The 27,390-nt window shown below is 38.3% G+C and overlaps 1 protein-coding gene across 2 annotated transcripts; it reads right to left on the bottom strand.

Annotated features, from left to right (window-relative positions):
- Nucleotides 1-27,118, bottom strand: Tiparp (TCDD inducible poly(ADP-ribose) polymerase). 2 transcript variants are annotated; one of them, XM_052731112.1, is made up of 6 exons: nucleotides 26,884-27,118; nucleotides 23,225-24,185; nucleotides 9,037-9,205; nucleotides 7,698-7,858; nucleotides 2,338-2,613; nucleotides 1-2,022 (listed from the first exon to the last, which is right to left on the bottom strand). In XM_052731112.1, exons 2-6 carry the CDS (start codon nucleotides 24,142-24,144, stop codon nucleotides 1,575-1,577), a joined length of 1,974 nt encoding a protein of 657 aa, XP_052587072.1. In that variant the 5' UTR covers nucleotides 24,145-24,185; nucleotides 26,884-27,118; the 3' UTR covers nucleotides 1-1,574. The 2 variants fall into 2 exon arrangements, with proteins under 2 accessions (XP_052587072.1, XP_052587073.1); XM_052731113.1 differs by lacking the exon at nucleotides 26,884-27,118 and adding an exon at nucleotides 25,971-26,059.
- Between the last annotated feature and the right edge of the window lie 272 nt (nucleotides 27,119-27,390).

Raw genomic sequence — 27,390 nt, 5'->3', positions numbered from 1 at the left:
GAAGTTTTAAAGAATTAACTTTTATTTTTGCTTAGTTTTATTAAAAAAATAAATATGTCATAAAGCTTTTGTTTCCTTTAGGGAGAAAAAAGGAACAAGTTCCATAAAATCAAACAAGCAAGGATAACATGTCTTAACTTGAAAATGACTGGGGATCACTGGTTTACAAGTTACAATTGAATGAATGACTGCCACGGTTGCCCTTTTCCTCCTGCCAATGGCGGCAAACAACAGGACCAACGAGGGCAAAATAAATAACTGTGTGGAAGCCCTGGTAAGTGCTTGAACAGACTGATTCACTGAGACATTTGTACAGCTATATCTTGCTTTAAATAACAAAGAAGTTCCTGTAAAGTCTGGGTAAATGAGATAACCACAAACATACAAGGAGAGCTTGGTATCTGAAGGACTTCTATGGTAAGTTATTTTATGAACAACCACTTTCACTTCAGTTATTCGGGTTTTTGCTTTGCTTAGAAGTACTACCTCTGTGAATTGAGGCAACAAGACATTCACCCAACAATGCTCTGGCTGGGCCAGTGGCACAATTTCCAAGTTTGTGTTTCTATTAAAGTAAGTAGTGTAAGGTACAGAGTCAGCCAAGAAATCCAGTGCATCTGGCAAAGCAGGCACAGGGTGGGCTTGCTGTCTTCAACATTTCAACTCAGCAGGTATGGCTAAGAATCTGTTTTGTGCAAAGCACAGTAAGCAACCTTTTCACTTTGAGTGTAGATGTTTTCTACTGTCTATTACCAGAGTGCAGGGGTAGGTCTGGAATCCCAAAAGAAGTACTGTTAACCCTCAACCAACATTAACCAACATAGCTGCCCAACTCTGAAACTAAAGTGAGCAACAATGGAAGAGACTGAGTTTTCCATAGCTGAATTTTAACACATGTATCACACTCCACAACTAATTAATGGAAATTTTGCTGGTGACAATTTTTTCAAATGGTTCCTTTATTGTTATTATTTTACTTCCTCTGAACAGACCCTAAATTCTCAGGAAAATTCTGGAGTTTTCTGAGTAGGTGAAATATTTCAGTCCTGCCCATAGAATGAAAAATTCTTCTCATCTACCAGAATTACATGAACTTATACACCCCAAAGTGTAACACATAATGCTTTGGATAGGTAATAAGCACAGTAGTACAGTTCCAGTTGGTTTTATCAATGATAAGTAAATAGAATCCTCACTTTGCTCACAGCCTCTATTTGTCTTCACCAAAGTTCTACCAGGCCCAAGCAACATTTAATTAGGCTAGTCGGTTGTTTTTGTTTTTGTCTCCAAACACGTCTACTAATATTGCTGCCTATATGTACAAGTGTGATGAAGAATATGCACTCTTTAGTCTTTTCCACACTGAGTACACTAACAATTAGTAAATAATTAAATAATAAGTGGCCATTTAAAAACCCATTGTTTCTTTTAAAAAATTACTTTCTAGCACTTAAAAAATTGGGCCTGAAAAGAATTCTATTTCTGTCCAATGCCGTTTCCCACCCAGTCCCACCCAAACCTGCTACAAATGCTGGATTGAGTTCATATCAAATAACTTAGTAGTACCAAGGTTTTCAAATGGAAACAGTGTTACTGACTTCTTCATATTGGATAACAAAATAAGGGTAACTCTGATCATCATTAAAAATGACAAAAATTTGAGGCTCAAAGAAATTATCCACACAAGAGTCATACAAGTCACTGGTGACACTGCCAGGGTTGACTGGAGGGGGCCTTCTCATGCCATGACTGCCCATTGTATATCTGCCAGTCAACACTTTGGCCAAAAACATGAAGTGGACTCCTTTGGAGGACTTCTTAGAAAAATTATGAGAGTAGCTTGCCTTCTTTGCAAAATAACTGCCTTGTCCAAACATTGTAGCATGCTTCCCACAGACACGAGGGTCAAAGTTGTGCTTGCAGATTCCATCTACTACATCTTGGGATGTTCCATGAAATAAGTGTCTCTCATTTATTATTCTGTCACGGCCAAACATTTTTCTGTTCATATATTCTTTTTTCCTAATGCAAAAAGTAGATAGGCATTTAGGAGAAGGACATGTAGGTTATAATAATAAACAGAATGCAAATTTTACTTTATGGTTTCAAGGGTGAAGATATAGTAAACTAGCTATGAAAGCAAAATGCCAAAAATCATATTATGTTTATTATAAATTTTAATAATATTATTTACAGGTATATTATGATGATTGGATGTGTGCCTACCTGGAACATATGAATCTATTACACTATGCAAGTGTTTACTGTGTTCTATACTTGACAATAGCTATATTAAGAAATAAATGTTCTCTTAAATTTTTCACACCTCCGACTCACCTTTTATATTTCTCCCAAAGAAACTGGTTCTGGACTCTCAATATTTGTAAAATTCTGTATTTAAATTCAGGTACAGTTTTATGAAAAAGATTGTAAATGATTCGATAACTTTTATCCTCTGCAGAAACAGGCACTTGGATGAAGTCCTGAGATGGATGCATATAAACCCACGTTTCAGGGTAAAAGTTTGCTGAAGTTACTCCATCTGGGCAGATGATTTGTGATGAAGTTGCTTCAAGAGGCAGAGAAGCCTGAGTGGGAACCCCACCAAGTGTCCTAAAATGGAGAAGAAACACGTAAGTAAAGCAGTCTGAAATCGGTACAGCCCACGGTATACAATGTTTTGTATTAGTGTCCAGTTTTATAATTGAACACCTTAAGTGCTTATATATTGTTATTTACTATATATTAATATGTTATTTATTTACTGAAGAAAAACATGAACCTGAGTGTAGTGGTGCTTAGCTATGACACCAGCACTCAGGAGATATAGGCAAGCAAACAGAACCTCAGATCTGCTTGGGAAATTTTGTCTCACAATAACAACTAAAAAAAAAACAAACAAAAAACCCCAAACAAACTAGGGAACTAATCAGGGTAGGTAGGCTCAAGTAATTAAGTGATTACCTGTGATGCTTAATGCTCTTGGTTCAATCTCCAGCACCCTTCTCCCTGCCCTCCACCCCCAAACAGAGCAAGTAGATGCCAGAATGTTCACCATTCATTCAATCTTTTTTTTTTATAATTTATTTAACTTTATTTTATGCGCACTGGTGTGAAGGTGTCATCTCTCCTGGAACAGGAGTTACAGACAGTTGTGAGCTGCCATGTGGGTGCTGGGAATTGAACCTGGGTCCTCTGGAAGAGCAGCCAGTGCTGCTAACCCCTGAGCCATCTCTCTAGCCCCCTCATTCAATCTTTAAGTTCAGCTTTGTTAACTTTCAAAGATGAATTTAAATAAACAGTAGGTTTGCATTTTCCTGCTCAGTTCATATATTTACATCATACTTCTAAGCTATTTCAAAACAAGGAAAAGAGAAGAAGCAAAGAATAGGAAATCCTGACCCCAAGACCTACTTTCAGCACCAGGGTACTGTAACACTCACTCATCAGTACATGGTGGTCACAAGGAAGGAGTAATGTCTGCCAAGTGGATTAGGAATTGACATTTTCCAAGAGCTTTGTGACACAGAGGTTACAGTTGGATATGAGCATTCGTCTTGTCTCTAAGAGCATATCCTATCATCACCCTCATTGGTCGCCTACTGAACACGTACTACGTATTTCACAACTATCTCACACACACTGTCACTGTCACAAGAACTCTGTAACATGGCTTGATTATTCCCAGTTTTCAAATAAAGAGAAACAGTTCAGAGAAGTTAGTAATTTTGCCCTAATACAGCAGGATGCATTTTGTAAGTCAGGCCTGTTTCTCTCCACTTCCGCGTTTCACATCTTACAACAAAATAAGGCTAAGTGGTGGAACAAGCTGGTCTGCCTGACTCTCACGACAACTACCATTACTGGTCTTAATACTACCACATTGCCATTATACTCTCAAAAGATGGCCTATTAAGAAACTAAAGCTATGGGAACACAATTGCCTTCTCTAATCCCTGTCTATTTCAAGTAAGTAGCTGTGCCTTTAATTCAGCGTGCCCCAAAGCCCCTTTGTAAGTCAAAGTTCTAAGTGAGTGGATTCAAGACTCAGCAAATCCTCCTACCACCCCCACCCCCACCCCCACCACAATTATCTGAAATATAGGTACATTTAAAGTAGTTTCTCCAACCTTTACAACAAAAGACACAACTTTCTTGTCTTTTGGGGCATGAGAGCTTCAGTCAATTCCTTTGGAGCCTTGGTACAGGTATATTTTCCTGTTAAAATGGTTACATTCTTCACTGGTATGTTTTTCAAAAGAGAAGCTCTACTGCTTTAATCAGATTCTCAAAAAGTTTGGCTCTCCTTAAAATGCCATCACTGTTCTGAACAAATTACCAGAAAGTGTTCAACTTTAAGGCCCTCCCTGTATCCTGCTTTGCAAAGGTGGTTAGTAGCCCACCTGATTTCAATAATGGGTTTGACATTTCCAACAAAGGTAAGATTCTTCCCAAACATTCTACTTAAAACATATTTGTTATTTACAGTTGGAATACAAAAAAATGGGTTTCATTATGCTGTTTTATAGATGCTGTAATGGTTAATCTTACAGGATTCAGAATAACACAGGAGATAAACCTAATGGCATTCTGTAAAGACATTCCCACAATTGATCTGGGTCTCAGACTAAATAAAAACAAAGATAGCATTCTTTTCTTTCTGTTTTCTGTTAGCAGATATAGCACGACCAGCCATCTCTCACATCTTCTATCATCACTTCCCTGCCTTGATCGACTGTATCCTCAAATTAGGAGCCACAACAAACCATTCCATAAGCTGGTTTTTGCTTTTTTGTTGTTTTGTTTTTTCAGGTATTTTGTCAAAGCAATGAGAAAGGCAAAAACACACGTCTATCTTTGTGCTTTGTTTATTCCATTACTCTTTATTATCCCCTATCCTCCCTCCAGACCCCCTGTTCCACTTTCATATCTGTCTTACATATATGTTGCTAAATCTAGATCCTACATAAGTGAAAACATGCAATAACTATCAGTGTGATACTGGCTTATTTCCTTTAATATGAGCTCCAGGACCATCTATTTCCTTTCAAATGACTATCACTTTTCTTTGTGGATAAATAAAACCTAGTAAATATATAACACATTTTCTCCATTTATCTGTTGGTGGGTACATAGAGATGTTCTTTGACTATTATAACTAGTGCAGCAATAAACACAAATATGCAGATATTCTAGTTTCTATATATGGGTAACATCTATTCTCACACATACATGCTTTTATCAAGCTAACATTCTAACCCTACTAAAACATCTAAGGACATGTATGATGGACTTTTATATTCCAGCTGCCATGTCAAAAAAAGAAAAGTGTGTATGTGTATCTCTATGTGTGCATGTATGTTTCAAGCAATGTTATAAATGTACCACCAGGAATGCTGTTTCTATTCAGCTTGTATTATCCCAATAACATATTATATGCTTTCCAGTTCTATATTAGTCGTCAAGAACCTCTGAAGAATGGCTTTTCTGAGTCCAAACTTACTCTCCTTGCCTTCCTTTACCATTCTGAAATGTTTCCTAAACCAATTTCAGTACTGAAATAAAACTGGATTAATTCTACCCCTCTAAGGGAAGAGTCAAGGAAACTAAACTTAGCATTCTTATAACTCTGAGACGATTACATGTAATAGATATCCTTTCAACTTTAAGACATGGCCTCTCAAGCCCCTTATTTTGATTTGTTGCTTATGCTACTTCAGCTCAAGTATTCTAGGAATATTAAAGAATAGGTTCCTTTTTATCAGCATCAGGAAAATTCTTTAAACAACAGAATGTGCTGGAAATTTATGACCCTTACATCTATTGTTTCCTTTGATTCTTTGAATTTAATGATTAAATGTAAAACACAAAACATCCTCTCTCTAGTTAAGATCACAACCTCTGAAATCTGCTCTTTGGAACCAATGTCCCTTCCTCCTTAATGTCCCACAGCTGTATACCAGAAAGGCTGATAGGATGCTGTTTCTAACACTTCACTCTGCCCAACCCACTCCATGCTTTTCTTCTTGAAACATCTGCCTATTCTCATTGACTTGCTGATCTCTTATTTTAATTCTTTTATTATCACTATTTCATACAGAAAGACTAAAACTTTTGAAAAGAAAAAGCAAACTATTATTTTCATTTTTTGCAAGTCTGCATTATATAAAAATGGCACATCTGTGCTTATATTATTTTTATATTTTATACTTTTAAAATGAGTATAAGGTTTTTAAAAAAGGGCATAATCCCTTAAGTACTTCTTTTCACTATTTAAAACTTTCCCCAACAAAGTAGCATCTGAATGAGGATTTTTACCCTAAGAGGGGAGCCACATCTTGCTTCTTTCAGCTCAGCATGCCAAGCTGCTGGTCTTACTAATGAGTTCTACTGTCTCACCAGGAGGACAGTATGTTCCTAACTACTGGATGTAGACACTGGCTCCAGCTGTGCTACTAGCAAAATCCCAGCAATAGTGTTTTTATTACTTCTAATAAAAACAACAACAAAAAACAAAAAAAAAGCAACTTAGAAGGTAACAATTTTCATTTTCACATAAAGACTTGGAAGAAAACGTAAGCCAATATACTTCTAAAATTGACCTTATTACAAGTTGGCTTTGAATTCTAATTGTTTGAGGAATTCTTGTTATTTTGGAGTTTTGTGGGCTTGTTTTAAGACAGGGTCTCCCTTGGTTGCCCAGGTTGGTCGGCAATATGAAGCCAGGTTGGTTTCAAACTCAAGGACCTCCTACTTTTACCCCCTGAGTGCCAAGATTATAGCCAGAGCCATCATGACCAGCTAGACTCATTTTTAATGGTCCTCTTTCAATTCCAGAATTAAGTTCATTAAGTGTTTACCATGAATGACTTGAAATAAAAATAACAGGAATATGAAAATAGCACTTCTATCTTACCGATCAAAATGGATCACAGAAACTAAGTAAACGTAGTATCACTTGGAAAACCAAACTCTAGCAATGGTATATCTGGATAGAGGTTATGATTGACCTAGACAAACTTTTTTATACTCACATATGCCTTGGAGGATGTGTAGAGGTCAGAGGACAACTTTTGGGAGTCAGCTCTCTCTTTCTACCTTGTGGGTTCCAAGAATTGTTCGACGGTTGTCAATCTTGGCAGCAAGTGCCTTCGCCCACTGAGCCATCCTAAACTGGCCTTTAAAGGCTACTGTACTAACGGTTGCTGAGGTGCACCTAACTCCTTTTACTAAGATAATTTCATTATCACAAGAAGTTATGCCTTACTTAAGCAAGAAAGAACATAAATTATTCTATTAAAATTCAATCAAGGTAGAATGAATGGAGAACATCACCTTATAAAACTCCACTCATGTCCACTGGCCATTTAACTAGATGGGAAGTAGTCTTGTAACTTGAAAGGATCTCCTTAGAAGACGCAAACTCTGCTTCATTCCAAAAATGTTATTTTAGTTGTAGGAAAATGTTAACTGTGCCCTGCTCTTCAGTTCAAAACTCCAATACAAAACTCATGCTTTTAGGGTTGGGTGAACTATAGTTATTTGAACTCAAGTTACTGAAGAATTCAATTTAAAGAATGGACAATTTCATATTCTGGTAATAGTAACCAAGATAATTCTCTTAAATTTGGCATCCAGTAGTGCATTTACACAAATGGAAAGTAAAAATGAAGAGTAAAAGACATCTGGCTACTTACTGTAAATATGGGATCAGTATGAAACAAGAGCGGAAGAGGGGTCTCCGTTTTATTTCTCTCCGGAAGAAGGAGTTGTGGAGGATGTAGTGGTTGTTCCACATCATAAATCTAACTTCTTTCAGACCTCGAGAATTGGCTTCTTCAATTAACCGAACAACAGACTATGGAGGAGAAAAAAGAATTTATAATCTCTGTAAGATACGAGAAAAGTAACTGAAAGCAAAGAACAGTTCACTGCTAACATCAAAGGAATTTCAATAAATACAATAAACAAACTAATTTCTATATTTAGGAGTTCTGTCCCTCAAATATGTAAAAAAGAAAGATGCTCCCTGTTTACAAGAGCATGGATATCTTCTGCCTTATGACACAAGTGAGACTCAGTGGTTCGTTCTATTTTCAATCTTAATGATGTCCTAGAAGCTTTCTTGACTTACATTTGTTAAGGAAATTTTCAGAAAGAAATTAAAGGTAACAGTGCCCAAATTGAAAAACAAACAAACAAACAAACAACAACAAAAACCAAAATGAGTTTTAAGCCTATGAAACCTCGGAAAAAAAATCACAAGGACAGTCCAAGTATTCTATTTAAACTTCCCCTTACCCCATTTGCAAGGCAGACACCAATCAATTCTTAAATGACAAAATCAAATACGGTTCAATAGTGTGTTTAATTGGGATTAAGGTACTGGTCATGTCTCAAAAAACACATACATACCAAAATCTCTTTTTGTAATTCTACAAATGAAATTAACAAACTAACAAATCATTGGGATAAGAACTTGATCTCTAACATCGGGATTCAGCCTACAAGTAAGACTTTGCAGCTGATGAGTTCTACCTCACACTATGGATGCAGTGCGCATGATAAGAGTCCAAAGAGATGATTTGCCTGATCAAGCTTAATAAACATATTCAAGCACTTCTTCCATGGACTCAAAGGTGACTCTTGTTCCATTTGGCTTCTAAAAATGTTAAATTTAACACAATTTGATTTCTATAAGCACAGAAGGTAGATATATCCAAAAGTTATAGCAACTCTCATCTCATTAAAATTATTATGAAGATGGCACCAAGTCTGTAGGTACTTCATATCTATACAGTAAGATTCTGGGAAAGTCCCTTAGCAGTCTATGTATGGGTTTCAGATTAATGGAAAGAAATATACTTTTAGAAATATGAAGAGAAGTTTTACCTGTACCATCAAGACTTTTAAATTTACATCCTTAAGGTGTGTCTGGTTGTGAAAAATTCAGTTCTACTTAGTCACTGTTGGAAAGGAAAAAGACCTCAGGAAAAAAAATTAAAGTATTTAAAAGAAAAAAGAACATGTAAATACCTCAGGATACTCTCTCCATCCAAAGTGGTCTCTACAGAAGAATTTCCAGTACGTGTTGTAAACAGCATTTGTACTACTACAGGGTGGTGTACACAGCCTTCGTAGTTGGTCAAATTCAGTTGTTTCAAATACAGTCATGGCATTCAAATCTGCCCAAAAGTCTTGTCCTCTAGAAAGACCCAAGAAAAAAAGACCAGCTAAATAAGAGTACCTAAACATCTTACTGGGCACTAAGACTCTCTACTCTATCCTGCTGGAGGACTGTCAAAATTTGTTCTACTTGGTATTACAGGTGCTGTGCCACCACACCTGGCTTACATCTTCAAATTGTTGAAGGAGACAAGTCCATTCTGAGAATCAAATTCACTTAAATCATTAATTGACAAAGGATGGCCTAAATAAAACATGTTTCCTCTTTAGTGGATCATTAGTTCATGCTGAAACATCTGAATCATTAACTTTAAGAAACTAGTAAAATGTTCATCGTACTCCGCTCTGTATAATGAATGTCTGCAAGTTTCCCAAGAAAATATTTTTAAAAATAAAATAACATTGCAGATATTTGTTTCTAAGTGCCTGACTGCTTTTCTTCAGTCTCTCCACTCTCAGTGCAAACCTGTAAGTGGTATCCATAAAACAGAGGGCACTCCACATCAAGCAGACCTTAACATGTGAAATCAAGTAGTGAGACAGATTTTCCCTGTTACAAAACAAGATACTGCGAAGGGTATTCATTATAACCCATTTGTTAGTTAAGTTCAACTCTGCTTTTGGTACACTTGTTTCAAGGACTGTAAATGAGTACCAAAAAACCCTCTGTAGTCAAATGTTTGAAAATTAAACTGGTTACACAAGTTAAACCATTTACTGTAGCCTTTCCTCACTCCCTGTAACATGCTAAGGATGACACTATCATGCTATGGTAAGAATGACAAAGCCTCCTTCCAAACCAATGAAGACCCTTTCCCTTTCCCACATGAATATCTATGAGCATCTCTCAATGCACACTGCCCCGGCAAATGTCCAGGGAAATCTACTACTCCCTTTGTCCTGTCATAATTTATGATCAGACCCTACTCTTTGGGAAACAAAACAAAGGAAAACCAAACCAAACAAGCCACGTATGTAATTGAAGACAGCAAAAACGAGCTAACTTGTAAGATGTTCCTAAAGATTCCCCCGTCCCCAAACAATTTTTTTTCTTAAAAAGAATACTAACTAGGATTTGGTCTTTAACACTCAACTTAAAGTAAGCATGAAATGGGAAAAAAAAATGTAGTTGAAAATAACATGAATATAGAAGAGAGATTATTAGAGAGAAGCAGAGGCATAAGGAATAAGGGTAAGGGGACAGATTTTCTCAAAGTTCATTATGAAATAATGAAACCCATTTATTCAGTATAATTAGGAATTTTCAAAGAATAAGGGGCAAATCACATTTGGACACTATTTCATTTAAAATTATTTATAACTAGTAATATTTAATTTAAAAGAAAAATGTTCATAGGAAATTCTAGAAAAAGGAAAAATTAACCCTGAAAACGGAAATTCCTATGCATAAGTCCAACTTCATACTATGCTGCCTGGAGTGATTTTCATGTCACTGTATGAAGGAGAATCTGATGCTATTTATAACTGAGAAAAGATAGAATTCCTTCTCTCTCTGAGGGACATTTCAAGTTTCTAAACGTAATTCCCATTAACTTCATTTCCTGTAAATGCTTCTCAAGAAGTTAACAAACTGTCATTCCTGCTTTTTGCTGTTTAGATTTTATTGTAGACATCACTTTAGCAATTTCTGTACAAGCCTTCATCACTAAAACTTCAGACAATGATCTGCATGAGAAAACATCTATAAACATGACTTTTGCCACATTCTTTATGCATTCTAGTCCTTTGAGCATTATGAAATTTCTATGACAAACCCTAATTTACTTTCTTTGGATTGATTTATTAAAACACTGTTTTAGCTATATTTCATTTTCAATATGCTTTTACAGACTTGACAGGGGTAAAATAACAAATGTGATAAACATTATCTTTTTATAAGATTAATTTTGCTACCTGCTTTTCCTTAAACAGGGAATGCTTTAAAAAATTCAAAGCCAAGAGTTTTTTTCTCTCCTACAATTTATATCACTATACATGTGTATAATTACCAAATGCTCAATATCTTCTTTATCAAGCCATTATTTCCTATTACCAGAAAACATTATGAGTAATCTATGCATGATAATAAATGGTGGGCTTTAGCCGGGCGGTGGTGGCGCACGCCTTTAATCCCAGCACTCGGGAGGCAGAGGCAGGCGGATCTTTGTGAGTTCGAGGCCAGCCTGGTCTACAGAGCGAGATCCAGGAAAGGCGCAAAGCTACACCGAGAAACCCTGTCTCGAAAAACCAAAATAAATAAATGGTGGGCTGAATTAGAAATGCACAAAGAATTAAACAGATGTGATCTCAGTTTTCCAGAGTTCCAAAGAAATGGTATACATCTATCCATATAAATTGATAAGTGGCAAATAATATATTCAAACAGTTGGAATAAGTGATAAATATACAGCATTGCAGGAGAAAAATGGGTTATTGGTGTCCAGGAATGGATAAAGATGAGGAAAAATAAAAAACTTATTAATCCAAGAAGTATATAAGAGAAAAAGTTTTAGAAATTTAAATATTATGATATATCAACTAGTAAAAGGGCTGTGCAGGAGAACTAGAAAAATGAGCTCTCTATGTGCTTTACTCCTTGAAACATAGGAGCAGTTCAAATTGTTGGAGAAGACCTTCTAAACAGTGCATAAGACACGGAGGACATGCATACCATGTACAGGCAATGGGAGAGCAGAAGATAATCCAGGACCTTAGAGTACAGAAGACCAAGAGGGAGAAAGCAGACAGGGATGCAGTAATCATAGGACATGTAAAAACTGAACGAGAGAAACAAAGCTTTAAAACGAGGGGGGAGGTACCACTATAAAAGCAAGAGTGCACCAATCCTGGTAGAGAAGCCTGGTTGAGATAGCCAGAATGGAAGAGAGAGGGCCACTATACCATAGAATTTAGTTATAACCTCATCATTAATCAGAGGGACAAAAACACATCCTATGAGCAAGTTTTACTAAAAGAATGAAATTACAAACTATTACATGCTTTGCTAACAAATATACACCACACATACTTGCTCAAAACTCTAGATAGAAAACTAAGTTGAAATTCCGGAAAGGACCCCACTCTCATAATTTAGATTCTTAACAATGGTTAGCTTATCTCACAAATACCTTCACATACTAATTAAGCCAACATTTCCAGACATATCTTAACCAATGCATGCACCAGTACCCACACAGGGGCTGAAAGTATGCCCCCCACACCATTTCTTATAGGTGTGTTTGTGTGTGTGTGTGTGTGTGTGTGTGTGTGTGTGTGTGTGTGTGTGTGTGTGTGTGTGTGTATATATTTCAGATACTAAGAGAGAGAAAAGATACCACAATGTGAAAGATAAACAGACAGAGGTGAAAAACAATCAAACCAATACAGACACAGGTGTTGAGTAAAACAGAAATTACAACGTTTCTTGCTCAGATAGTTTTCTCTTTATGCATTATGCATTTAGGAACTCAGTACACGATAGAACAGTTTTGAACAATTTTTGTACTTATAATGTAACTGAGGGACTGGTGAGACGGCTCTGTGGTAAAACACACTTGCTCCAAGCCTGCCACCCCTAGGATCCACGTGGTGGACACAGAGAACTGACTCCAACATGTGATCTTCTGACCTCCATAACTGTGCCATGGCATGTCCCCCTCTCCCAGGCACACATAAAATAAATTCATTGTAATAAAGTATTTGAAGCCATGAAGGAAATAATGACAGTTAAAAAATGATTTTAAGAAGATACACTGACTATGTACTGGATTCTATGCTAGGAACAGAAGACCGAAAAAGGTCAAAATGCCACATAGCATTTATAACAGCAACCCTGTTATAGTGTGAAATAGGACATAAAGGTGGTCTGAGGATAACTCAAAAGTAGATGGCTTGGACAAAGTGTGGTGGTGTACACCTTTAGTTCCAGCACTCAGGAGACAGTACACTGTGAATTCCAGGCCAACCATGTAGTGAGATCCTTGTCTTTAAAAAAAATACCAATCAATGGCTTGCCATTGCTGATAAAGGTATCAGGAGAGGTAACAAGGGCTGTCTCAGAATGAGTGACATGTGAACTTAAGTCACCAAACAGACACCACAGGTGATTAACATGCAGAGAGGTGAACTAAGCAGAGCATGAGGGTAGAGTGCAAGAAGCACATGCAGTTCATGTGGGAGGTCAGAGTGTGTGTGTATATGTGGGAGGTGAGGAGAGATAAGACTGGACTGGAGAGATTGGCTGGAGCCAGATAAGAAAGAACTTTGGATGCTGGGTTAAGGTTAGGGCTTGATCCTATGGGCTGGATGACTTTCAACCAAGCCCATGGTTGCCTTTTTTAAAGCTTACTCCAGTAAGATGACTTATTTTCGGTAGAAGATGGAGAAAAAGGAGAGACCAACACTCTTTTGTAAGATATTAGCATATTTATTAATACTTATTACTCTAAGTCTAACAATCACATGAGACAAATGCTGACAGACTAAGAAGGCAATAAATAAAAGGGGGCTGTTTGGGAGGTTAGGGTTAGGATCAAACTACATCAAGAACAATTACGTGTGGCCAGTTGTGGGAGCACAAACATGCAGTATCAGCACTCCGAAGGCTGAGGCAGAACCGTCAAGTTTGAGGCCAGTCCGCATTACACTGAAGATGTTCTCAGAGTACAGAATGTGTCCCATGTTTCTAATCTGTGTTCTCAGATAATGATGCCAATACAAATTATAGGAGGCAGACTTGTAAGTGGGAAGATGATGTAAATAAAAATTAGAACTCAGATTTCAGCAAAGTAAATTAAGTCTAAACTTTTCTGAACATTACTCTGCTCAGTTTTAACGAGATCAGGTAGACTTTGGAACCTTGGCTTTCTGCCTGTTAAAGAGTTAACCAGTTTCTACAAGGATATTATCCACGACCTCAAACATTAGTACTCATCAGCTGAACTAACCAGTCACAATTAGTAAACCCTCTTATTTTCTTAGTATCATGTAAAATGAAAATGTCTCCCGAAGCTGAGGGTCATAGGATAGAAGGAAAAGATTAAATGCTGCCTGGAGAGTATGTAGGCTCTCCTAGCTTAAGACAAGCCTGACAGATGGGAATGTTTGCTGATGCTGCTGAAGATATTTCACAGGGACACAAAATATCGCTGGCTTTTGATACAGGGCTTTGATGTTTCCAGAACTCAGTTATGTTGGAGTATCTGCCAGCTTATAGACGCCTTCAAGACGTTACAAGGAGATGAGAACCAAACACATGGTGTATAACATAACAACATATTTTGTGAAAACACTATAGTTATTAAAGTTCAGAGTCCTGTGTACTTTATTCCTTAAAGTATACAGTTAAACTTATATGAAAATGAGTAATATCTCCTTTGCTAAAACTAAGATTTTTCCTTATCTCAAAGTAGACAATAAAAATGTTTGCCATATACATATACTGAAGGCATTGGTTAATTTCAGTTTGGGAGGAGTGGATTGAATCCAGGGCCTCACGTGTGCTAGGCAAGCATCCTACCACTGAATTATATCCCTGGCCCTTTTTTATTCTTTGTGACACAGACTAAACTGTCTCAGCTGGCCTCGAATTTGCAGTCCCCTGCCATATTACAGACATGTAACACTAGGCCTGGATAACAATTTTTTGAATCTGAGAGCATTTAAAGAGGGCCCATAGTTTTCTATATTAGCAGCACTATCACTGTCATGTCAAGGATCGTATCTTGCTACTGGTTATGATTTTTGCTAACACTGCCTCAAACAAATAGTAGAGAGCTCCTGGGGGAGAAAATAAAACATTTATAAATGCTGACATCCCATGCAACATCTTTCACCATTCACTAGAGGCTGAAAATTATAAACAATTTATATACCTGGATTCCTTTTGTATTTCAAAGTAGCTACAGTCACACACATATTCATAAGACAAATTACAGAGTTTATACTATTATCCACATGGATCTCAGTAGCTATGGGGAGATTAAAAACCAAATGTTAGAGCTAGAGATATGGCTCAGCAGTTAACAGCACTGCTGTTCTTTTGGAGGACCTGGGTTTGATCTGAGCATCCACATGATGATCCAAACTCCAGTTCCAGGGGAATCTCTTCTAGCCTCTTTGGCACCAGGCATGCACATCACACACATACATACATGCAAGAAAAATAAAATAACAAATCTTTAATGTTGATTATGAATTAAATGTGTCTACTTTTAAAGAGGTTGATCTATCAGAGGCAGGATTACTAAGGCTTAGATCACTCAGTAAAACTATTAACATAGACTCATTGGCTTATCTAATATTTCTAAATACATTAAAATTTTTTGGGTAGGGAGTAAGGGTATCCCCATTTTAAGATACAATGCATCTTAAAAAGTGATCATGAAGTAAAATTATGCACATGTGTGCTGCCCCCCTTGGATTTTCCTGAACATGAGAAACATGTCTCAGAATTTCTGAGAAGGCAGGCAATTAGTTATAAGCGAGACATCACACTTGTCTGTATGTCAAGCATCATGCCTGATTTACATGTCAGGCATTTAGTGTGTGATTGTGGAGTCATTCTAGAAGAGAACATAGTAGAATAGGGGGTGGAGGGTGGGATAGAGATGAAGAGAGGAAGAGGTAGGAGAAAGGGGAGCTTAATTAAGTTTCCTAAATGAAAGAATATTCCAAAGGATGTCTAGAATGGAGCAAAATGCAGTTAGTATATAGCTTATGCTAAAACAAACAAAACACACTACACTACTAAGACAGCCCCTTGAATTATTTTAAATATCTGTTTAAATTCCTAATGACCCTATATTTGAAGTTCCTACAGCTCCTACATTTCCTTCTACTCCCCATACTAGCACCCATTTCTACCGACATAACCACTAAAAGCAAATTATGATATCCATACCCAAGGAAAAGAATAAAGTATTACAGGCCTTTTTTAAAGTTAAAATAAAATTGCAGATGAAAACAAAGAACATAGACAAATTTTCTAATGTGATGTGAATAAGTCTAAAATCTTTTGTAAATAAAAAGTATACTTGTAATAACTTACTGCTATCTATTTCGAGCACTAGGATTAAATTTTGCACTCTGAAGATGCCAGAAATATCATACAGCCTTAACTCTGATCCAAGTTCAATCACATGCCCTGAGACTAGTAGAAGGTAACTATAAGTGAAACATATTTAATTGTGGCCTAATAAGGAAGTGACATTTAATTTCTATGAGAACAGCTGAGATAGGAAGCAGATTGGTTTTTCAAAATCATGCTAAAAGTTACATTTATACCTTATACTGCTTTAAACTATGCAGTTAAAGATTATTGAAATAGGTAAATATCCTCTTTGTTGAATAAAGTATTTTAAAAGCCAGAGTTTCAAAGTGATCAATCAAAAATATGTGCCATATATGCAAGGCACAAATTGATCCAATTTTTAAAAATTTGAAAGTAGAAAGGACTAAAATAAATGTATAAAACACTTCTACATAAACAAAATATTTAATAGTATATATACACATAAGATGCATGTAAATGTTAAAATCTTTAAATCACTTTAAAACAATCTCAAATTAGAACTCATTTATACATAAACAGACACTAATTATAAACATTATAGAACATATTCTAATTAAATCTAGAAAGATATAATGTAGTAATCCAATTAATTTCTAATTTAATATTTCAATTACAAATGGCTTTTTAAAAAAAAACTATTACAAATTTTATTTAGCCTTGTCTTTTTTCCTCAGTTACTCTAAATAAACTTAACTGGTAAATAAAAGAAATAGAAATAGACTCAACTGATTTGGTATCTGGTGCTAACAATCTAAAGATAAGTAAACAAGTTTTAGCAGACTAAAGTTTAAGGTACACAAACTAATATACAGAAAATACATTACTGTTAGCTCCTCAAGCAAATGCTTGGGGAGGGATGAGGAAGTTTTTACAGAAAAGATATTGAGAAATTTAAAAAACAAAGAAAACTATGAGTTTTTACAAATAGTGATCACAAAAGTTTTAACCATGATTTTAAACGGTAGTTTTTGGAAGAAGAGAAGGCATCTACAAAGTCAAGTTTCTCTGATGAGTTCAATTTTAGGGATTAGTCTAATTTTTTTTTTTTTTTTTTTTTTTTTTTTTTGGTTTTTCAAGACAAGGTTTCTCTGTGTAGCTTTGCGCCTTTCCTGGATCTCGCTCTGTAGACCAGGTTGGCCTCGAACTCACAAAGATCCGCCTGCCTCTGCCTCCCAAGTGCTGGGATTAAAGGCGTGCGCCACCACCGCCCAGCTTTAGTCTAAAATTTTTAAATTAACTAATTAATTGTAGGACATTTCACACAACACTTCTGATATATGACAGTACTGAGATAATCCAAATGTCAAAAAGTAAACAAGAAGTTTTTTTTCTTTCATCCTTTACCCAGATTCATGAATGTCTTTTATTTTTTAAATGAAGATGAGTATTAGGAAGTAAGCCCAGTTATTTCTTCTGTGCTGAATTTTTTAATGTCTAGAAATAAAAAGCTGAACCAGGTGACAGAAACCAAAAGCCAACCACAGCAGGAAATTATACAGGGTATTTTGAACTGTTTGCTCTTCTATCTCCACCCTGATCAGCTGTGGGAGTTGTGACAACCAGAGCATAAGCAAGATCCTGAAAGCACGTGTATTACTGCAAAGCTCCTCCTTGGGTTCCCATTCCTGCCATTCTTTGATGCCTGACTAATCAGTGCTGGTAAAAACGTGGAGCAAAGAACTTATAGCTATTTCAAATGAGAAGAAACAGGGTAAGAATTTAAGATGCAAAAAGGAATCTTCTTTAAAAAAAAAAATACAGCTAATGTAAGAGAAGTACTGTTTCAACCAACGTAACACAAACCTTTCTTTAATTCTCAGAAGCAATTGCACTGAAGCATAGGACTTAAATTTGCACAAAGAATACCAATTTACTAAACTCTCAGACAACTTAGTCATGAAAGTTTACAATACACTCTGAACACAGTTTCTTGTGGTACAAGTCCTGGAACACGGGAGAAACAAGTCACCGTACCATTCTCACTCTTTTAAAAGCTTATCCTTTGCAATAACCACGAAAGGGTTCTTTACTGGTCAAGTGGGTGCTCAAGTTAGTCAACAGAATAAAGCAGAGAAAGATTGAAAAGACAGGCATATTTTATCGTGTAGAACAGCAAAGAGGAATGCTTAATTAACTTTCCATGCTTGTCCTAAAAACAGTAACTGGCTAGGTCAGAAAGGAAAAATTCAAAGTTCTCAAATATTTGATAACTAGAAGCTTTTGGATAACATCAACTTCTAAAATTTGCATCTTCTTAATCACAGAATTGATTCTAGTTGTTTGCAATATCTTTTGTACAGACTGATAAATCTACAAAATACAAACTTAGATAAGTTTATTTATTTTACATTAAAAAAAAAAAAACTTCACGCCGTATTTCAAAATCCAGCACTTGAAATTTCAAACTCTTATTTACAATTTGAGGCTTTCAGTTACTATTTCAGAGGTTGGGCTGGGTGAGGTTTAACAATTGTAGGGAAAAAAAATGGGGCTCTTTATGCAGTGTAATTCCTGGTCCCTAGAAAGCCTGCCTTGTCATAAATAAGCATAAAAATCCTAACTCTAAACCCAGAATCTAACAGAAAGTGGCTCAATCTTTAGCATTCTACTCTCTCTCAAAGATACAAAATAATTCAATTATAAAAGAAACACTGCTTACTTTAAAAATTGAGTTTCTTTCAAATTCACCAATGTCCACTTTGAGCCTGCCTTTCACAAAGCTGTGCTAGAATCAATCATAATGGAACTCAAAGTAAGATTTTTTTTCCCTTTGTAAAGTGATATACACATGCACTTAGTTTTCCCTCCACAACACAGAGACTGGTAATTACTTAAGGTTGCTGATCTAGGTTAAAAGGACCTGACAACCTAATCTAAATACATTCCAGAACCAACCCCATCAGACAAAGAATGCACATTCTGATGGTCTCAAATCCGGGGATAAGAAATTGGAGGCCACAGAAAACAGTTACAATTTACAACCGTTGGATTTTAGTAGCAGTCCTTCAGTAGTTAAGGTTTATACATGATATAAACTGCTTCTTTCTTTAGAAATAGCATTCAAATCTGGAATAAAGGGAGGCTCACAAATCAGAAATACAAAGAATTTATCTTTGCTTTATAACTGAATATAAGTCTAGAAATTCTAGTGCAACAGAAAAAAAATGAAACAGATTTACAGGGGCACAGGAAGAGTATCTCATATGCCTGAGTTTTTCTTTATACCATAGTGTTATTAGTATTTCTTTTTAAATATATAATAAAATTTAAAAGCTTTGGATTCAACTGGATAATAAACTATATTATATATCATGCAATTATATTCAGGAATTGCCAGATAGCCTGATGAGCTTTGATTATGACTGTCTGAATAATTAGAAATCTTTGCTTTTTCCAAGGTTCATTTTTTATTACATCAGGAAAAGCCTGACCCCAACCTGAAGCCAGGTGACAGCTGCTTCAAAAAGTAACCTACTTATTGATGAGAAGCCAGAAAAGTAAATGAATGACTGCTATTGATACCCATGATAGTGCTACACAGGCCCACTAACTTCTCTAGATTAGTACAGATAGATGCCAATTAGCTTTATTTCATATGTAAATAGCAGCATAAAGAGGTAGAAAAAATAAGTCACTGCATGGCTTTATCATAACAGCACAAGGCACCCATTTTGAAAGTCACTTCAAACAAGTTCTTGCTTATGGAGCTCTCTCTTTCTCGACACAGGAATTTTAAAAATAAATTCAAACTCATACAGCTGTGTATATTCAAGGAATACCAAAATGTCACAAGGCATAGTTAACTTTCAGCTGTTCTTCTCTGTCCAGTGTTATCAATAACACATAATGAGTTAGTTCATACATCATCACAGCTGTGTAGACCAGAACTAATTTGGCTAATTTAACTATTCCAGTCAAGTTCAGTCAGGAGCTTGCTCTAGTTTAGATACTTCACTAAGCCATATAAACCACAATATAAGCTTTCTATCATTACTATGCACTTCTCTTTGTCTTCTTACAGAGAGCTGCTTTGATCTCATGTATCCCTTGGATAGATTTTTGAAAAGGGTCATAAGAACTATTACCAATAAAAATACACAGCAACCAACATTTTAAGCAAGTAAAATTCTCTTACCAATAAATACTAAGCAAACACACACACTAAACTCTGAGCTGGAATGACAACTCATGCCTATAATCATAGCATTTAGGTTAAGGTATGAGGACTGCCATGAATTCATTGCCAGCCTGGGCTACAGAACAAGACCATGTCTCAAACAAAAACAACTTCTCCTTGTGAAAAACTAACCACGGGTTCACTCCTATCCTCTTTCAACAAATTGAGAATTAGGAATACTCGTTGGTCATAGTTTCATTAGCAAGTTAGTCCCAAAACACAGTTTGTGGTTCCCTTCCTTATTAAGGAGTAGCAGGACCTAAAAGAATGTTCTGACTTACTTAAAAATGAATGTAATGTGAAACTCATGGTGATCTTGGTTGCTAAAAAGATTTGCACTGCCTCCAGTTTCAATTACCAACAACAGTATTCCAATTAGCAAGGATCCTTTCAAACTGCTTAGTTCTGCCTCTCAAAATCACCATCTACTAATGATGAGTATCTACAGTTAGAGATTATTTTCCTAATAAAAATACACTTAGTGTTGTTGCTCTCAGCTGCATATTTCAAATTTAGAAATTCTTGAAGGCATGGCTCATGTACAAAAGAAGCCTAAAAATCAAATGTGGAGTTGGCAATAAACACCTGCGATGAACAAAAGCAGAGAATGCAAAAAAGGAGCATATCACAAGCTTGTTACAATGCATCAAATAGGCATTTATTACCCAAATCTCATAAATGTCTTTTTAGTATATAAGCATCATCTTAACTAAAGAGCTGAAAGGGAACTGTGAACTTATCTGGCTCAATTTCCTACCCAATTTCACTCCTGAAAACAAAATAAATATTACACAGGCAATTTTGATTAACTTAGGTGTTAAATCCTCACAGGTGCAAAGAAAAATAAAGAATTTTATCTGCATAGTTTGAAACTATGACCTGTCTCTGCTAGAGACCCAAAACTATGAATATCCCTCAAAGTCTACAAAATGATAATATGGTGTGTGTGTGTGTGTGTGTGTGTGTGTGTGTGTGTGTGTGTGTATGTATATATATATATGTATATGTATACATATACATATATACATATACATATATATATATAATATATATATATATATATACACACTACCCAAAACAAGTAGAACAAACAACTGTCATTCATCCACTATTCCTGAACCCCAAGACTGGGTTCAATATGGTCATATACACAGCTGAACACACATTTCCTGGTTATGTGCAATCTGCACAGATAGACCAGCTTTACAGGCCTGACCACAGAGATTAATAGCTTTAGCCAAATAATGTGGTAACCATGTGAACCTGGGCTGCTCCAGCTTGTTTGTGAATCTCTCAGCAAGGCTCAACATGCCGTTATCTGCATCTTGTTGCCAGGAAACACAACATCGCTTTGGAATACAAGGAAAACCAGGTTGCAATGACCACAGGTCAACTCCCCAAAAGCCTAATTTATTGAGAATTATTTATAATCTTCTATTTCTTCTTGTAGTTTACTGAGAATTTCATTACTAATTAACAGTTCATATTTCCAGTTATGTTATTACTGCAGGACCATTTACAATGTAGTAGCAGCAATATCAATTATAATAGCAACTCACTCACACTTTTCCTCTCCTAAGTGTCATATAAATATTAGTTAACATCATTAATACTAATTTGGAAATCAAGCTCCTACTGGAACTACTTTAGAACTGATCCTAGAGTGTATGCTAAGGGCTCTAAATCTGGCTACTTTTCAGCAAAATCATCTTACAAGATATAAATGCCCACTATGTTTTTGACCTAAGAATTTTTGGACCTTTTGGGACCAAAATGATTGTCTTGTTTTGCTCATGGTAACAGAATGTAATATGCTAGACAATGATTCTGCTAGTTTCTTTCTAACCAAGTCAAACAGAAACTTAATGTACCAAAATGTTCAAGTACTCAATGGACTGGAAATCTGCTTCATAAGGCAAGTGAGAGGCCACTGCTCTGAAGTGTCTGCAATCTGGAGATGGAAGGATTAAAGTGGCTTTGAGAATTCATAAACTTTATTACTCTTGACAGAACAATTAGAATTGCTAGCTCAGGGGCAATACAGTTTTTGGACAATACCTTATTAAAATGATTTTTAAGAAATGGGAGCTAGGGTGATGGCTCAGTCCTCTTGCAGAGGACTAAGGTTTAGTTCCTAGCATCTACATGGAGGCTCAAAACAGTTTCTAACTTCAGTTCCATGCTATTCAATACCCTCTTCAGGTTTCTGCAGGTACCGGGTGCACATACATTCATGCAGGCAAAACACTCATACACATTCAAACACCATCAAAATAGCATACACACATACACACACACACACTCTCACACATGAACATCCCTCAAAGTCTTCCCATATACATATATATATGTATATGGGAAGAACTTCTGAATTATTCATATAAAAATGATTTAGTCAAACTAACGAGGGCCACAAAATGCTCCAAATATTATTTCTCCTATTTAAAAAAAGTTACCTAACACATAAAAATTTCAAAACTAGATAAATTAAGTATTCACATTAAGATTCACATGGATTTTCTTTTAAAGGCAAGGTGATAACAATTAAATAGCACTCGATTCACAACACTCAATGTATATACAACTTTCATTCATATACACACTAAACAGAATGGCATCTAAATTGCTTAAATCATAAAGAGACTACACTACTCAAACATCATGAAAAATAAGAATAGCATAAAAGTCATAAAAGAAAAAACTTGACACACTACTGAAATCACCATGCCAAACTTTCAGCTTCTTTTTCTTTAGAACACTAACAATTTTTAAGTTATTATAATACATACCCATACTTCATTTTCATTCTATCATTTTCTGGGTTACAATAAAATCTTTCCAAGTGCTCCTGTGAATCATTGGAAACACTCTGCCACTTCTGAGTGGTTGTCCTTTTGATCTGCCAATGATAGGGCAGTATGGTGTGATGTTTCAAACAATCCCTGCCATAAATGCAAGTGCCTTGCAGAAAGTCCATACAGATTTCAATTCCATTCTCTTGGTGAGTATGGTACTGTAGTTGGTTTACCAGCTCAAACACAAGGTCAAGGGAAGCTTCCTCACTTTTGTTTTGGAAGAGCTCAGTACTCAACTTATCACTGGTATCCAAAATGTACTGGATTGTAAAACTATTGTCTTGGAAAGCTCCTGGAACATAATCCATAACTTTATCTATGCAGTCAGGACTGGTAGGAACATCACCTGCAATAGGATGCAAAAGGTCAGTTTGGAAGGGTACTGTTGTAGAATCTGGCATTGTCCCACTGATGGTTTCTGGTGGAAAACTGTGATCCTGGATTGGAACCACCTGTTCTGGAGCATCAGTAGAAGGATGAGCTTCTGGTAATTGGCCCTCAACATTTGTCCCATCAGGAATCAGGACAGACATACTGTTTTCTGTTGGTGAACATGATGGGTTGATTTCCAGGGGTTTTTTCACCATACGTTCATGTAAGCTGCTCTCATCTGCATTTTGGTCTCTAGCTCTAAAAACTCCATCAAGCGAGCCAGATTCTAGCAAAGTATTTAATATTGGCCTCAAAGACCTCAGGGTTCCAGTTCCCAATCTCTTCTGATCCTGTTTTTTCTTAAAACAAGTTTTCAATGGAGTGATCTTCTCAGAGATTCTCATTTGGCATGAAAAGTCGTCAGGAGGAGAGGGAGGCTGTACTACACAGTCTGGCTCAGGTTCGGTGGTTTCCATTTCCATGATGTGGATTAGCTCCAATTGCACCTCGGTATGTACAAATCCTACCAGGAAAGGAAGAAAGATGATCATTTGAAAACTGACAACTGAACCCATTCATTCATTAAAACATTTGTGTTGGTCCACAATTAAGTATCTGTAATCACTGCTTGCATTATATTTAGCTCTTACAGGTCAATTTTCATTTTTAGTGAGCCTTGAAGACTCCAAAGCTATGCTAAAACCTGCACTAGATAATGGTAGATGAGAATGGACCATTTATTCATGGGCTTACTATATTTAACAGGCTGTGATTCTACTGGGGTATAAATTTTTACTGTGAGGTAGAAATAACTGTCTTTTCTAGATGATGAAGCAGGGAAACCACATCTCCACTTGGCTTTGTGGTTCCCTTCACAGTTGTTTATGTCTCATGAGTTTGCAAAAACTTAAGTTTCTTTGGGAGGGAAGTTCATCAAAAGGATAAACTTTAAAAGTTAAAAAGTGAAAGAACTGGGTGGGGGAGGACATGTGTAAGAATAGACACAGGAGCAGCCAGGAGCCTGCCAGCATTTTAATATTCTGAAAGTTCCAGGATTTAACTTCCAAATGTTAAAGATCTACCTTTACAAAGAACAAAAACATTACCAAAACTGAAGGAATATCAGGACATGCTCAACTTCAACAGTCACTGTACTGTGTGTTAGAAGCCAAATACAACATGATTTTATACAAAGGATCGTCTAGTCCTTGTCTTTAGAAGTTACACATACCCATTTTTAAAAAATCAAATGAAAACATATTATAAACCAAAAATACAAATATAAAACAGAATCTGAATGAACTACTGAGAGAAACTAAGAAATTTCCTTTCGAGAACCAGCCCCTTTAAAACGAGTGAGAATTTCCAGGTATTTACTGAGATTGTGCCAGACCAGAAGGAACAGTGATGAACAATTAATGGTCTTTTTTTCTTGTCCAATAGACTGAAAGAGCTCTTTGAAGCAAGGACCTATGATTTAATCAAGTATGCATCTTAGGGGACCAGTACAGTACCTAGCACAGTGCACTACTGAGGATGTCCATAAATATTTAGTGGCTGCATTACTGAAGAATAAGCACACATTAGATGCTTTGCTCTTGGTTGAAGGTCAAAACCAACAATGATAAAACTGCGTGCTTTTAAGAACGAATATAAAAATCCAGGATTTATAGCCGGGCGGTGGTGGCGCACGCCTTTAATCCCAGCACTCGGGAGGCAGAGCCAGGCGGATCTCTGTGAGTTCGAGGCCAGCCTGGGCTACCAAGTGAGTTCCAGGAGAGGCGCAAAGCTACACAGAGAAACCCTGTCTCGAAAAACCAAAAAAAAAAAAAAAATCCAGGATTTATAAGTCTATGTATAAAAAGTGCTTACTAATCAAAACTCGGAAAAATACAAGGCATGGAGCAAAGTGCTGGTCTATGAACAGAAGAGATTTAAAAAGATAGTTCAGTATGAGCTGGCTGGCATTGTTAGAGAAAGCTTCACGAAGGAGGGATCTGACATGAGACATAAATAACTGGAAAGCAGCCAAGCCAGGCGTTATTATTCATCATTCGGTGCTCTTGCCTCAAGGCTCAATTGGCACAGATTGTGGTATTCCGTCTCCGTATCAAACCGGCCTGTGCCTTCCCCCCACGCACGCACATTATCCACTCCTATCACACCAATCCAGGCAAAACCCTAAAGCCAATTTTATTTATACGTGCACACACACACACACACACACACACACACACACACACACTCGCACGCACGCACGCACACAACTTTTCCTCTTACTGCCCTTCACCAAACTCGGAAACAGAACTGGGAAACAGAGGAGTGAAGTGCGGAAGCCACCAGTTCCTCAATTAGTTTGCATAACAGAAAAATAAAGACTGGAGAAGGACGTTTCCTCCGGTCGCCCGCAGCAGGCAATCCAATCGCACCACCCTTCACCTCGTGACGCCCGGGTCGTCTGGCACTCCCGGCTGATCACACCTTCCATGGAAACCGCCCGCCCCAAACAGCCAGCCGTGGAGACACCGGGGCGCCGAGTCCGGGTCCGAGCGACGCCTCCTGCCGGCCGCGACAGTCTGCGCAGCCACCACCGTCCGCCGCGCCCGCCCGTTCCACCCGGCTCCGCACTTTCGGGGGTGTGGGTGGGCATCCCCCGGGCTGCCCCTCACTCACCGTCCACTCTCCTGAAGGACCCGACCTCCCACCTCCCCGCAGCCACTCCACTGCCAGTCAGTCCTGCCACCCTCCGAGGACCGTCCCGCGAGTCCCCCGGGGCTGCGGGGCCGAGCCCCAGCTGGCGATGCCCGGGTGGCGGGGAAGAGGAAGGGGGACCGGTGCGCACTCAAAGTTAACAACACCAACACAGGCTGCAAACTTCTGGGCTGCAGCCCGGAACGCGCGCCGGCCGGAACTCTCCCGCAGCGCCGAGCCCTCCTCCCGCAGGGGGCTGCCCCGCTTGCTGCTCCCCCATCCCGGAGGGGCATCGCCGGCGGCCCCGCACCTCTCCCGCGCCGGTCCGTCTATCCACCTGCCCAACTCCCGGGGACCGGCGCCTGCCCCGATCCCACCCCGCCACCGACCGACGAGAGCGCATTCAGCTCGCCCAGGCAGTCTCCGGACCCGCCGCTGTCCTGCCGGGGGACTCGGGGTGGCCAGGCTGGCGCCAGCCATCCCGCTTGGGGGTCCCTCCACCGCTCGCAGCCCACCCCGAGCCCTTTTACCTCAGGCGGGCTGCCCTGAGAACGGACCACAGGCTCGGAGCGGCGGGCCGGGTCTGCGCCAGCGGTGTGAGCCGAGGGCGGGTGCCGGGATCTAGGGGTCGTGGGCGGCTGAGGCGGCGAGCCGCGGGCTGGCCATTCCGCGGACTAGGGCGCAGACAGCCGCCACAGCGCTCCCGGGCTCCGGCTCGCTCGCCTGTCAGCTCCAGCTCTGCTTTAAGTGGCTTCCGGTCTCCTCCTCCGGGCGTTCTGGTCTCGGGGGCGGAGCTTTGGGTGTCGAGGGGGTGGGGTGGGGTGAGGGGGCCGGGCGCTCAGTGGGTGCCGGGAAGCGGGGCCCCGCCTCCCGTGCGCGTGCGCCTGCTCCCGATCGGGCTCGCGCGCGCCCCCGTGCGCGCGCCCGTGGGCCGCCAGGAGTGCCTGGGGGCGGCCCGGTGCTCCCGGGAGGGGGTGTGTCCTCCCCCCCTCCTCCTCCTGGAGAGCCGCCTGAGGGTCCCGGAGGGTCTTCGTGCA

This window comes from Peromyscus californicus, unplaced genomic scaffold, assembly GCF_007827085.1.
Source record: "Peromyscus californicus insignis strain IS unplaced genomic scaffold, ASM782708v3 Scaffold_9__1_contigs__length_137607984, whole genome shotgun sequence".
In the NCBI taxonomy this organism is placed as follows: Eukaryota; Metazoa; Chordata; class Mammalia; order Rodentia; family Cricetidae; genus Peromyscus; species Peromyscus californicus.
This window is presented reverse-complemented; position numbering and strand designations above follow the sequence as displayed.

Excerpts from the sequence above, each read along its gene's own strand:
- Tiparp (XM_052731112.1), bottom strand. The coding sequence starts at position 24,144 with ATGGAAATGGAAACCACCGAACCTGAGCCAGACTGTGTAGTACAGCCT. Across the intron at positions 7,859-9,036 it reads GATGGAGAGAGTATCCTGAG|TCTGTTGTTCGGTTAATTGA; the intron begins GTATTTACATGT and ends TCTCCTCCATAG. Across the intron at positions 2,614-7,697 it reads ATACTGATCCCATATTTACA|GACACTTGGTGGGGTTCCCA; the intron begins GTAAGTAGCCAG and ends TCTCCATTTTAG.